Source organism: Cyprinus carpio, chromosome B5 (genome assembly GCF_018340385.1).
Source record: "Cyprinus carpio isolate SPL01 chromosome B5, ASM1834038v1, whole genome shotgun sequence".
Lineage (NCBI taxonomy): Eukaryota > Metazoa > Chordata > Actinopteri > Cypriniformes > Cyprinidae > Cyprinus > Cyprinus carpio.
The window spans coordinates 19,381,285-19,395,378 of NC_056601.1; the positions used below are offsets into that span (position 1 = coordinate 19,381,285).

At 34.5% G+C, this 14,094-nt stretch overlaps 1 protein-coding gene across 2 annotated transcripts in view; it reads left to right on the forward strand.

Moving 5' to 3' along the window:
• Positions 1-13,850, forward strand: part of col27a1b (collagen, type XXVII, alpha 1b) — a 74,319-nt gene extending 60,469 nt beyond the window's left edge. The window contains exons 33-61 of one of the 2 annotated variants that reach the window (XM_042724746.1): positions 933-986; positions 1,394-1,447; positions 1,612-1,665; positions 3,102-3,155; positions 3,285-3,392; positions 3,925-3,978; positions 4,105-4,212; positions 4,530-4,583; positions 4,791-4,844; positions 5,046-5,102; positions 5,512-5,563; positions 5,666-5,721; positions 6,150-6,203; positions 6,309-6,362; positions 6,433-6,540; positions 6,653-6,760; positions 6,882-6,989; positions 7,525-7,578; positions 8,354-8,416; positions 8,510-8,563; positions 8,659-8,694; positions 8,804-8,821; positions 8,927-8,962; positions 9,084-9,110; positions 10,882-10,947; positions 11,149-11,317; positions 11,412-11,521; positions 11,744-11,962; positions 12,079-13,850. In XM_042724746.1, the coding sequence (XP_042580680.1) occupies positions 933-986; positions 1,394-1,447; positions 1,612-1,665; positions 3,102-3,155; positions 3,285-3,392; positions 3,925-3,978; positions 4,105-4,212; positions 4,530-4,583; positions 4,791-4,844; positions 5,046-5,102; positions 5,512-5,563; positions 5,666-5,721; positions 6,150-6,203; positions 6,309-6,362; positions 6,433-6,540; positions 6,653-6,760; positions 6,882-6,989; positions 7,525-7,578; positions 8,354-8,416; positions 8,510-8,563; positions 8,659-8,694; positions 8,804-8,821; positions 8,927-8,962; positions 9,084-9,110; positions 10,882-10,947; positions 11,149-11,317; positions 11,412-11,521; positions 11,744-11,962; positions 12,079-12,225 (2,190 nt within the window). In that variant the 3' untranslated portion in view covers positions 12,226-13,850. Of the gene's footprint in view, positions 1-932; positions 987-1,393; positions 1,448-1,611; positions 1,666-3,101; positions 3,156-3,284; positions 3,393-3,924; positions 3,979-4,104; positions 4,213-4,529; positions 4,584-4,790; positions 4,845-5,045; positions 5,103-5,511; positions 5,564-5,665; positions 5,722-6,149; positions 6,204-6,308; positions 6,363-6,432; positions 6,541-6,652; positions 6,761-6,881; positions 6,990-7,524; positions 7,579-8,353; positions 8,417-8,492; positions 8,564-8,658; positions 8,695-8,803; positions 8,822-8,926; positions 8,963-9,083; positions 9,111-10,881; positions 10,948-11,148; positions 11,318-11,411; positions 11,522-11,743; positions 11,963-12,078 lie in introns of those variants that run through there. The other variant, XM_042724747.1, reaches the window with a different exon arrangement.
• Positions 13,851-14,094: the final 244 nt, after the last annotated feature.

A 14,094-nucleotide genomic window follows, 5' to 3' on the forward strand; every position in this document is an offset into this window, starting at 1 on the left:
GATTTTATCCATCTGGAATTGAGTGATCTGTGATAAGTTACTGTTCTGTACCAGAACGGAGCCAGGTTTGGAAAAGAGTTTGCAAAAACAATGCCTGAATAGCTATTTGGCTATGGCTTAATGTTATTAAATGCTCTGGAAAGTTGTTTCGGAAGAGTAGCAAATAGGTTGTTGAACAAATAGTTTTGTTGCTCATTGACTTCCATTGTTTGGACAAAAACACTAAGACATTTCTCAGAATATCTTCTTTTGTTTTAATGTCGTATTTAAATAAAACTATAAAATCACATCAAACATTGCTTAAAAAATACAGAGATGATGTGCCAGTCTACATTAAATGGCAATGATAAATATGAGGTTAACTTACGCCACTGTAGAAAAGTTTGGGGTCAGTAAGATTTTTCAAAACGTTTTTTAACAATCACCAAGGCTGCAAATGTTTGATCAAATACAGTAAAAGCCATAATATTGTGAAATATTATAATTTAATTTATTCATGTAATTCCTGTGATGTGACTCCACTCTTCAGTGTCACATGATCCTCTAGAAATATGCTGATATGATGCTCAGTAAACATTATCAGTGACGAAAACAGTTGTGCAGCTTACTAAAGAGTGGAATGCATAACAAAGTTTTTTCTACAGGATTCATTGATGAACAAAAAGAATAGCATTTATTTGAAATTGAACTTTTGTAACAATATATATATACATATATATCTATATCTATCTATCTATCTAATATATATATATATATATATATATATATATATATATATATATATATATATATATATATATATATATATATATATATATATATATTACTACAGCCTTTTTTATTAGTGTAACAAGTCTTTTGAACAAGAGTGTACAGATTTGTATCGTTTCAGTAGCTGATATGACAGCCATATGTTTTCTGTCTCTTAACAGGGTCCTCAAGGGCCATCGGGAGTATTAGGTCCATTGGGTGAGATTGGAGCAGTGGTAAGATTCTTGCCATAATATTCAGATATGTGTTGATATTTTTCCAGCTCTTTCCAGCTGTGTTATTTCTTATTGTACCCCTCTGTCCTACTCTTCTCACTACTTTTGTGCTAAACAGTTCTATTTATGTCCTAATTTAGTCAATGCCAGATTAGTTGTGGTTCCTGTATACAATTACAATGTCCTCAGGAAGCACTAGAAAACACTTTGCTTGGCTTTGTCAATTAAAATACTTTTAACGAATGAAACCGATATAAGAAACAGATTTTGTCCCACATTGTCCCTTTGTTTCTAATTACCTATCTATTATTCCCACATGTTTTCTTAGCTGTGAGGGACCAAAGACTGTAATAAGATACAGAAATTGAAACAGTCCATGTTCATTAGTTTCCTGGTTTGTGTGACAGGGTTTACCTGGAAAGGTTGGGGAGCGAGGCTTACCAGGTGAACCAGGAGAGAAGGTGAAACACCTGCTGTGTTTTCTAATGCTGTGCATTTTACTGAATGCTGATTAGTAATGATGTCATGTCCAAAATTTACCATAGGGAGGTTACTGTGATCATATGCAGATGTTTTATACGAAGTACAAATTAATTATGCTGAAACTTTTTTCCACACTTTTTAGGGTGCTGCTGGATCTCCTGGGAATATGGGAGAGCAAGGCTTGATTGGACCTCGAGTAGGTTCATTTTGCTAGGCGTAATAGCCTTCATTCAGGAGAGATGCCATTACTGTCAGTTCAGTGGGTTTCGCTGTTGTATACCTCAGTGACAATCATTCAGTCACTGAGGAACTTATGTGCTATAATTAAATGTGCTTAATTATATTGAACGTGTGCTTCAAATCTTAAAAGTAGATTTTAAAAATACATTATACAGTACACATCATTGTACATTGTAAAAGATGTTTTAATAATCTTATTGTGCTTAAAAGAAGTACACTTATTTTATATACAACTTTATTACAAATCTATAATTACAAATTTATTTAAAGATTTACTTAAGTCCTGCTTCAGTGGGTCAGAAAAACTCTCGAAAGTTTAGCTAATTGAATTGAAATACATTTAAATTATAATACATTTTTATTTTATTATAATACATATTTGTTTAATTGCAGTTAAGTGTACGAAAACATTACATTTAAAATTTAAAATGTATTTCTAAAGCACTGTATAAAACAACACTGTTGACCATATAGTGCTGTGCAAACAATAAAGCAATTAGGAGAGGAAAATATTTAAATAATCATAACCATGTATCTAATAATATCTAATAAATGTAAAAAGAAAAACCTTAAAAGAACAATCAAAATTTATCTTAATTAAGGACGAAAGAGACACATATGGCACTAGCAACCTTTGCTACCAATCGAACGCTATCATAAAAAAATATGTTTTCAGATGGCTTTTAAACTGTACCTCCCTAATATATAGTGGAAGGCTGTTCCATAGTTTTCATCTTAGGCAGAGGAACAACAAGACGTTTCTGTGATTGAGATCATAAAGATCTCATTGGCATTTGTTCCTGAATTAGATCCGGAATATACAATGCTATACCATGTCGAGATTTAAATACAAATAATATGATTTTAAAATTAATCCTAAAAGAAAAAGGCAACCAATGCAATGATTTTAACATCGGGTTATATGATCTAATTTACAAGTGTCTGTGAGCATTCTTGCAGCTGCATTTTGGACCATCTGCAATCTATCTAAAATTTTATTTTGATCTCAATAACATAGCGAGATGCAGTAGTCTAATCTCGAAAACATAAATGCATGAATAACCTTTTCCAATCTGTCAGGGATAAAAAAGGCTTAATTTTAGAGATCATCCTCAAGTTGAAAAAGCTCATTCTGATTATTTCATTTATCTGTTTGTCAAAAATGTATTATTTCCATAACAAGTGCTCTTTTTAAAAGTATGACTAAAGTGTACTTCTTTTTCACAAGGGATGGTTTATTTTGTGCAACCTAGAAACTCAACACATTTGTCCTTCACAGCTTTGTTTTTTAATTTATGTCAAGCTAAATATGGCATCTTCTCTGATTAAAGTATACATTTGTGTCTTTTTAAAGTAGTTCAGTGAATTTTTTTTAATGGAGTTCTTGTTTAGGGCGACCCTGGGCTTGATGGGGAGGCTGGTCTGAGTGGCCCTGATGGAGCTAAGGTCCAAAAAATACCAAATACATTTTTTTTTTTAAATTTAAGCATGATCACTTTATTTAAAAATGTTAGTAGACGTTATGTTTGTTTGCTTTGGATTTTATTAAGTTTCAATAGGTGTTGTTATCTTTAGGGTGAAAAGGGTGACATTGGTATGGAAGGAGAAACAGGTGAAAAAGGAGCAATCGGATTTAAAGGAACAGAAGGCCGTGTCGGAGATCCTGGCTTAACTGGTGTCAAGGTACAAAATAAAAGATAATTTTGTCAAGGTCTTCATGTGTATTACACTCAAAGTGCTATTGTTTTTGTGGATTTATCAGTGAAAAAGAAATAGTGTATTTAATATTTTGCTGACTATTCAATTCTAAAAAAAAAAAAATAATAATAATAATAATAATAATAAAGGACATCTAAGCCTGCTTAAAAAATAATAAAAAAATTGGTATTAACTATTTTTCTTTGTTTCAGCTAGTCAAGCTTCTTTGGTTTCCCTTTTTTTATTTGTAGAAAGTTTTAGATAAGTTTTGAACTGGTTTCAGCAGTTTCTCAGCAGGACTGGTGTAAACTGTTTCACTCTAGAGCACTTTATTGCTCATAGTAAATGCTTTAAGGTTTTATTGAAGACTGAGTGATGTTGGATGACAGCAGAGACAAACTACACCTCCTTGTGGTAGTTCTGATTGATTAAAGCCATTAGTCACACTGAATGTGTTCATTCAGAGAACACTCTCAGTTCATTTTTGCAGTTTGTCAACTCTGTTATATAATTTCAGGGCCCTGAGGGCAAGCCTGGAAAAACTGGTGAGAGGGGAAAACCTGGAGAGAAGGTATTTCATTTATGCTATTTTAGTTTACATGGTTAGCCATCACTACTCTCAGTACTTATTATTAGATATCAGTGTGTGTGTGTGTGTCCATATGTAGAGTATAAAGAGTGCTTAATTTCAATTCAGGGCAGCAAAGGTCACCAGGGTCACCTTGGCGAGACTGGACCAATGGGAGAACAAGCTGCCATGGGTTTCATCGGGCCAAAAGGAAGCAGAGGAACTACTGGGTTTATGGTAAAAAAAAATGGTTTTGAATGTTCAACATTTCAGTTGTGCAAACCAAAACGCCTTAAGGTCTATTGATTAAAAAGGTCTAATGATGTCATTGTAAGAAGAAAGAAATAATTACAAATGCTTTTCTCTGAAATAGCCTTTCCTTTGCCAGAGATATATTTTAACCATCTTGTATTACATCATCGACAAACCGCAGAAAATGCTGATACTTATGTTATTATACACTAAAGAAAATGTAAAGTTTAATTGGAATTGAGAATGGAGTTTCTGATTATGCTATCTGAAGCTAACTCTGATCCTATGGTTATAATTTTCAGGGTGCTCCGGGAAAAATGGGTCAGCATGGAGAACCAGGTTTAATGGGATATGAAGTAAGTGTTATTTAACATAGACGTACCTTATAAGACTTTATTTTACCTCAGCAAAAAAAAAAAAAATGGTACAAAATCAAAACAGCTGCTCTACATTATATGAGTTTCTTAAGTTATTAAGGCTTGTTAAAGTTAGTTGACTGTCTTTAAGCGCTCAAATGGTTCCATACTCCACTATTTCTTCTTTTAATTCCTCATTTACTGCAGGGTCATCAAGGACCACAAGGTCCAATGGGATCCCCAGGACCAAAAGGTGACAAGGTAAAAAATTAAAAGGCCTTATAACCAGAAGCTTATTTAACAAAGGAGTGTTCTTTGTATTTGTGTAATAAAAACAAATACTCTTTTTCCAAAAATCCAAATTAATTTTGGAAGTAATGCATATCCATAGCACAAGGTCAAATTTATACCTGATTGAAAAATCCAGAAATCAATACTGAAATCAATTTCTATACTTTTCAGGGAGAGCCAGGTGACGACGGGAAGGTTGAAGGTCCACCTGGTCCTTTAGGTGACATCGTGAGTCAGTCCACTAGATTTATTTCACATTTTTGCTTTGTTTTGTGAAAATTGTGGATGCCAACCAACTCAGCAAAGCCGGTTCTTTGATTAGTAGTAAATCTCCATCACATGCTTTCAGATGGAGTGGCATTTAAAACACAGAGACGTAGATCACTGACAAGCTACACAATATCACGTTCATTATCAAATGTGATTCATCTGTGATTATGAACACGATATTACGTAGCTTGTCAGTGAACTACGGCCCTGTGTATTAAATTCTGCTCTATTTGAAAGCAGGTGATGGAGATTTACTACTACAGCCTAGGGATGTTCATTTTAACCGGTTAACTGTTAAACGAAATTAAAAATATCGACCTGCCCTATGCCAACCTGATCAATGTGTTTGGATTTCACTGGGGTTTAGGGACCTGTTGGCAACAGAGGAGAAAGGGGACAGCCAGGTGACCCTGGATACCCAGTGAGTTTTGATTTTAGAAATGTATTTTTAGATAATTCCAGAATAGATCACTAATTAAATGTATATTCTATGTCAATTTTGAATCTCGATTTGTAAATCTCAGGTCACGAAGGTGTTCCTGGGGAAAGAGGAAATCCAGGGGCTCCTGGACTCCCTGTGAGTGAATCTACCAATAATGACATCTTTATACTGTTATAGTTTTATTAACATTTTGAATTAGATTTTATTAATGTATTTTGTTTTTATTTTAATTTTGTTACTTTTTTATGATTTTGTTGTGTATTTGTTTATTAGTTTTTAAATATGTCTGTGTAGTTTTAGTTTATTTAGTTTGTTTATTTAGTTACAAACTAAAGTGAAATGAAAAATGTTGCCTTAGCATATAGCTTAAAAAATAAATCTAGTACATTTTTTATATTTAATTTTATTCCATGTTTATTTTATTAAAAGTAATCAAAGTATTTTTTATGGTTTTAGTTTTCACTTTCGTTTTAATTAACAATGATAACCCTGCTTTAAACTGAGCTATATATAATATAAAATATATATATTCTTCATCTTATTTTCTCTGTCTATAACCACAGGGAAATGCAGGGCCAAAAGGTTTTCCAGGGCCTAAAGAATCCAAAGGCAATAAAGTAAGACTTTACCAAGACAAACATATTGTGGATTTTGTTTTGTTTAATGCACTTCTATTTTAAATCAATTAATATCCATCTCAACTGAATAACTGATTTTTTTAGGGTGCAAAAGGCAAAAATGGTCCACGTGGTGAATCTGGAAATCGAGGCTCCGCTGTAAGTTTTTCTTACATCATGACAGAACCTACAGCTGATGTTAATATAAACAGTTGTGTTTCTCACATAGGGTCCTGTTGGTCTCCCTGGCCCGAGAGGAGTTGTTGGTCGTGAGGGTCTTGAGGGTGACCCTGGGGTAGAAGGACCCCGTGGGAAAGATGGAGTTAAAGGAATGCCAGTAAGACAATGAATGTAATTTTCAATGTTTTCAATGTAACACTTGAAATCGCCCAGGTGTGTTTTGTTGTGTGTGATGTTTTGATTTGTTTTTTCCTTGTTATGCACTTTAGGGCGAGCATGGAAGTGATGGGGAGGCTGGTCAACATGGAAAACCAGGTCCTCAAGGAAACACAGGTGTACCAGGTCTGCCAGGAATTCAAGGCTCTTTTGGGCCAAAGGTACCTTGCTTGTATGCATATATGGTGACCTGTTCTTTATGTTTGTGTGTGTCATCATTATCTGCATCTATAACAATATTAGCTGGTTTTAGCTTAAATATTTCTCGATGTTCTGACTTAGGGTGAAAGGGGCATCCCTGGCCAAACTGGACCTCCAGGCAAAAGAGGATTGAATGGGGGAATGGGATTTCCTGGAAAACAGGGTGACCGAGGGGTCAAAGGGCAACCTGTAAGTATTGCTTCTCTGACAATTGATCCATTCCAAACACACCAATGAATGCTGCTCTAGTGATCTCTTTTGTTTAAATAATGAGCCTCTGAGAATAAAACAAAGAACATAATTGCCAAAAGTGGGACAGTAACTTCTTACATAGCTCTATGTAATACTGTAGTTTGAGTTTCAGTGTTACTTACTCCTTCCAAAATCATTCTAGTAACGTGTCTTATTATTATCATTATTGAAAACGGTTGCACTGTTTAATACATATGTAGAAACCGTAATTATAAATGCATTATAAATGTCTCATTTGATCTGTTACATTTGATCAATTTATTGCAACTTTGCTGTATAAAAGTATTCATTTGGCATTAAACTTTCTAAATGGTAGTATATGTGCATGTTTTCAGTCTATTTAACAGTTGATGAATGAATGACAATGCATTTCTTTAACACTTCCTGAAGAGTAATGTCATATGCTATTCTACTACTGTCATCTGTTTATTTTTTTCATCTATTTCATCTATCTGTTAATATATTTCTTTAGGGTGATACTGGTGAACAGGGATTTCCCGGAGTTCTTGGAATATTTGGACCAAAGGTAAATTTTCTTTTTGCACCACCGTTAGCATATACAGTATGCAAAGTCAGCTTATGTTTCGATGATCAAAATTGATCCTGTTTGCTTTAATGTAATTGAATGATTAATCTAAATGTCTTATTCTGAATGATTCATTTAAATATTCCAAATAAAAAAAAAGTTTGTCTTCACAATCTTTCTTCAAAATGTAATAACTTCCTCCATGTCCTTTTTTAACTGGTGTTACCAGGCCCATTTTCAAACTGCCATATAGAGGCTCTACCTATATTTTTTTTCTAGGTAAATATCCTGTTTTACATGGAAATGTCACATCATAGAAGAAAAATGGTGTCTTCTATAATATTTACCAAAACTATCAAAGAGACTAATAGGTGCAATGATTACACCACAGATCAAATATGTTTAAGTAAAGTTGTTAGGTGATTAATCATATTTAATGATGCTTACATAAAATATATCAGTGACTGGTCTTGTGATTAATGAACAGTATAAACTGAAAGGAAAGTGCACCTTTATATGATATACCAAAATCCAATTAATCAGGCAAGCAGTTATTGTTTACTTTAATGCTAAGCCTTCAAGCCAACATTGCAAGCTGGCATTTCATTACAGCTGTACAAGCACTATAGCTTACAAGGAAAAATAGCTTCTTTAAGCAGTTTTAAGAGAGCTAGTCAAGCAATATAACCAAGCAAAAGCTGTGATGTAATGATTTTCTGTATTCTGATATTGTAAGGCCAAACAGTTATGACCAAAGTGTTTCTATCATTCACAGGGGCCTCCCGGAGACCTTGGCCCAGTGGGTATCCAGGGCCCAAAGGGTCCTCAGGGTTTAATGGTAAGTACCACTGTGAGAACTGTCCTGAAAACCTAAATGAGATGGATGAAGAGTTCTTGATCAGCAACTACTGTAGGTGTTTCTTCTTTTAAGGGTATGCAAGGAGCCATCGGACCCGTTGGTATCATTGGGCCCAGTGGTAACCCAGTATGTATGATATGAGTCACTTAAGGTAACTTGATGGTGGTTTCTAATTAGGCGCATACTCTGAAAAACACCATTTTTTCATCTCTTTGTATTAGGGGCCACAAGGAGACAAAGGAAATAGAGGGGAAATGGTAAGAATCTAGAGGTTACAAATTCTAGGTGATTTCCAAGTGAATCCACGGTTGAAAAGGGTTACCTACTAAAAATTACATTTTATGTTTCTCCTTTTATTTTAAACAGGGTGTTCAGGGACCCAGGGTATGTTTCCCCAATGCCCTTCAAACTTACTAGCCTTTTTACATTTAGATAAATTAAGTGGTTCTATTTAACCAATATAAAAATGTTCTTTTCATTCTCCACTAGGGACCTCCAGGTCCTCGTGGACCACCTGGACCTCCAGTAAGTAGTCTTGATGCATTTTAACAACCATGTGAGTAGTATGTTTCATGCTTGAGTTGCATTTAGCTGAAGCTGATTGTAATCAATGCTTTCTGTTTCTTTATCCCTCATTGGTTTATAGGGGCTTCCTGGTGTATCTTTTTCTCATGTAAGTATGCCTTGTACTATATATCTTTGTCTAAAGAAATTGAAGTCCATGACACTAAAAGATCTTGATAGAGCTAGAGTATCTCTAAGCTACAGGTGCTATGATGAATGTACAGGGCCGCACTTTAGAGGTGCGCAGACCAAATTAAAAAAAATGCTCTGGGTAAATAAGCGCTGCCAGTTGCAGATCAAAACGTGAAACTGTGACATTTCTTGTTCTGACACCCTTGACTCAGCAGCACAAAAACCAGCAGTGCATATACTGTACTTACTTCCCAGCAACCTGCCAAAATAAAAGCTTGCTGATTTTAGGTTTAAAAATGTTACAATTTTATATAATAAATAAAACTGTAAAAAAGGAAAAAGTAAATATTAGCATTATATTTATTAAAGGGGTAGTTCACCCAAAAATGAAAATTATAGCAATAATTACTCACCCTCATTTCATTCCAAACCTGTAAGACCTTTGTTCATCTTCGGAACACAAATTAAAATATTTTTGATGATATCCGAGAGCTCTCTGAACCTGCAATAGACAGCAATGCAAGTATCACAATCAAGGTACAGTAACATAGTAAGGACGTCGTTAAAATGTTCCATGTGACATCAGTGGTTCAACTGTAATTTTATGAAGCTATACGAGAATACTTTTTGTGCGCAAAGAAAACTAAAATAACAACTTAAGTCAACAATTCTTGTCACCCTAGGGCGCCATTTTGTGCTTTTCCTGCACGTATGCATGTATGCATGGTAGTCTCCAAAATAGTGCTAGGGTAACGCGGAGGAGAATGGATAAATAAAGATATTTTAGTTTTCTTTGCGCACAAAAAGTATTCTCATAGCTTCATAAAGATACAGTTGAACCACTGATGTCACATTGACCATTTTAATGACGTCCTTACTATGTTTCTGTGCCTTGATTGTGGTAGTACCCTCGCTGCCTATGGAGCATCACAGAAAGCTCTCGGATTTCACCAAAAATATCTTAATTTGTGTTTCCAAAGATGAATGAAGGACTTATTGGTTTGGAATGACATGAGGGTGAGTAATTAATGACAGAATTTAAATTTTTGGATGAACTATCCCTATAAGTGTACAATAAAATAATTGTATTTTTATTTAATAAGCATTTTTTATTTTAAAATATAATAGTATTATCACACCTTATTTATTATTTTGTTATTTATTTTATAAGAAGTTTAAAAACTAAATAAAGTGCAATAATACTATAATTACTATTGTTAAGTATTTTTTAGAGCTATATTTAATGGGTCACAGTATGTGAAGTGTGAGCACTAAACCAAATCACCAGATGCTCTCATGAGAACCAGCCTGAAAAACATATGTCAAAAAAGCCATGTAAATGCACTTTACATTAAAAAAAAAAGAATTAAGGTACACTTCAAAAAATGATTTAAAAACCTGTTCTGAATTTAACAGGTTATTTTATCATTAAAAAAAAAACAACCAACCAATGCAAAAAGTACTTGTGCTATTTTCACTTGACCACTTGTCTACTTACATGATATTTCCATTATTTTTTTACTTAAGTGTTCAAGTTGTCATTAAGACCACAGGTGCGTGAAGAATTTTTAAAAATACTCTGTTATTGTCCACCAATGATAAAATTTAAAACAACACCACCTACATGACAGCCGATACACCACATATTATGAATTGATTAAAGACTTGATCTAATAAACTTTTTTCATATTAAAATCAGTTTACTTTCAACTTCCTTGACATTCCTGCTCTACTTTGTCATCTCTTAGGAAAATGAGGCTCTTGGTGCTGCTTTACATGTTGTTAAGGATTCCCGCTCTACTTTACGGTCCGAGGTAAGTGCCAACAATGTTCAACATACTACTGTTCACTTTAATATAATTTGAATGCATAAACAATCATAAATTACAGACATTTGTTTGTATAAATTTAATACATTGAATTTCATGGCACTGATTAAAGGTTAGATAAGGATCATTAACGTTATGTCAGGACATCACTGACACAGACCTGAATTGTTTCATTCCAATCCACAGACGTATGAAGACACTGAGCTTCTAATGCTGGACCAGGGAACCCAGATCTTTAAGACTCTTCACTACCTCAGCACCCTAATCCACAGCATCAAGAATCCTCTGGGAACACAGGAGAATCCTGCCAGAATGTGCAGAGATCTGTTTGAATGCGAGCACAGGTTGAACGATGGTGAGATATTTCTTGGACATTATCATTGTAAATTTCATTGTTTTATCACTGACGCTACATTAACATTTTGTTTTTATTTTGTATTTTACTAAAGGCACTTATTGGATAGATCCTAACCTGGGCTGCTCTTCTGACAATATTGAAGTGTCCTGCAACTTCACCAGTGGAGGTCAAACCTGCCTTAAGCCAGTCGCTGTTTCCAAGGTCTGTAAAGCTGACAACTAGCCATTATGAGTGACATTGTGTACAGTATTGCACTGAATCTGAACCTGCAGAATACTGATTTCTGTACAATTTGAATGGCCATAATTCAGCATTTTGTGTCCATTTCTCTACAAGATAGTTCAGTGACAATATCAACATTTATTCTCCTTTATTTGGTTCCATTGTTGTAATCAATTGATTATGATGTTATTTCTTTCCTGATTGGAGATTGGAGTGAGTCTGATCCAGATGAACTTCATCCACCTCCTGAGCTCTGAAGCTGTGCAGATCATCACCATTCACTGCCTGAACGTCTCTGTTTGGGCAGCAGGGGACTCCAAAACACCTTCCTCTAGTGCGCTGTACTTTAAAGCCTGGAACGGACAGATAATCGAGTCTGGGGGATTCATCGAGCCTGAGCTGATAAAGGACGAGTGCTGGGTATGCATAAAATTATATTAAAAAAAATGTTGTGTTCTAGTGTATAACTTTTTATTTATTGTGTAGCGCAGGGCTCATTATCACAACTAATGCTTCCACTTTTTCTGTCCTCTCAGATCACAGATGGCAGATGGCATCAGACACAGTTCATTTTCCAGACAGAGGACCCAAACTTACTGCCCATTGTGGAGGTCTACAACTTGCCCAGCACAAAATCTGGCTCACATTACCACCTTGAAGTCGGCCCTGTGTGCTTTTTATAAAGAGCGCAACCATGAAAGCCTTAAATACCCCGATCAGCAGCATTACAGAGCCTCTCTCTGGCCTAGAGGCCAACAAACTGTACATCTCCTCTCAAGCATGGACTGCAGCCTTTAAACATAAGAAAAGAGGGAACTAGAGCAGCTTTGGAGAAAACTTCCTATGCGAGCAGCTCGGAATGACAGATTCTTTCTTTTCAGAGCTGGGGTTCTTCTGTTTGGAAAAAAGGCCTGGATATGTGGTTAGAGGTGCTTCTTAAACTCTAATAGAAGTCTTAATTTATTCATAGTTGTGTTTTTCCAACGTGATCCACGTGGACAAGGAACAATTAAGACATTTTATTTGTAATGAAGTACTTCTTTTGTATCATTCTATAGTTATACATGATCATGTGTATTTATACCTGTACATGTGTGTTTGTATATTTTTTTGTCAAGTGCAATAGAGAATGAACAAATTTTTTGTTTCTGAAGATGAATCTTCTGTTTGGCTGTTCTAGGTAATTGAGGTTTACTGTCACTTATATCATTAATTCAGGTTCATTGTTGTGTGTACTTGTGTATACCAGCACTTCTGTTGTAAAAGCCTCAGATACCAACATGCATACAAAAACACACATATGCGTTCATTCAAAGCCAGAATATGAGTCAAGGTGAATCCAGACTTGAAAAGCAACATGCAAACGTCTACCTCCCATCTCTAATTTTTTGGTGTTTTGGGACAGTAAATGGATTCACATGCATTTATCTCCTGTGGTTAGATTTCTGTTTCCGTCAAATGTTTTTAACTTAAGTGCCTTTTATACTTGGAAAGGGAATATTTTTGTATAATTTTTTTAAACGGGAAAAGTTCAAATGATCTCTTTTTTTCAGCCAAAAATTTTTTAATCCTTTATCTCCTAGTATGCATTATTTGTACAAATATTTGAACTTTAAAGGCACAAGAATTATATTATTAGCATACATGGTGTTAAAAGTGCTTTATATCACTCGACTGTAGGTCTTTCCATCATTAAGTACATATATGCATTTCCATAAGCCCTATCTGACTGCAGAAGTAATTGTTTGACATGGTCTGTGTCATAATTACTGATTTTTGTACGTCTTTGTTAAGGTGCGTGTACAAAGCTGTATGTTGCAGTTAGCATCTGCAAACCTGAGGTGTAATAAGGAGTTGTTGATCAAAGTGAGAACACTAGAATCTTCCACTATATTGGGTCTGTTATGAGCAGTGACTTTGACGTCAATGTAAGCTAATTATTACAGTGGCTGTGACCAAAAAGAGTTGTGTATGATATTCTTTTGAAATATTTGTTGTTTTGATCAAAACTGTCAAGAGCCATCTTATCTTGCCAAAGGAGGTTGTTAAATATCTGTTCTTAATATATGTAAATTTGAGGTCTTGCTGTAATGCATGTTCTATCATTTCAGAGCAAAGAAAGAAAGAAAGGTGGATATTCTTCAATGAATATTTCTATGGTCAAACATTACCTCCAAAAAACAGCAAACACCAAAGAAGAAAGATTTCAGTGTTGTATGAATTAAATCATTGATGCCACAGAAACAGACAGTCTTTATATCTCTCTGCCATTTCCGTGCCTCCTTTGAATAAAGAAATTACGAAAACATGTTGACAATCTCCACACTCACCCTCATTTTATTCCAAAAAAAACTGCAAAAATAGAAATCTTCAAGAATCTTAACACTTCTGACCATACGACGTCAGTTCATAGAGACCAAAAAAGGGCTTTCCATAATTATTATATACAATTAAGAAAAATTTAATAATAATCCAATACAGCTCTGTAACATGTTGGGATATGAATATGTAATTACATATACTGTAATATATGTATAAAAAAAAGGTTAAAA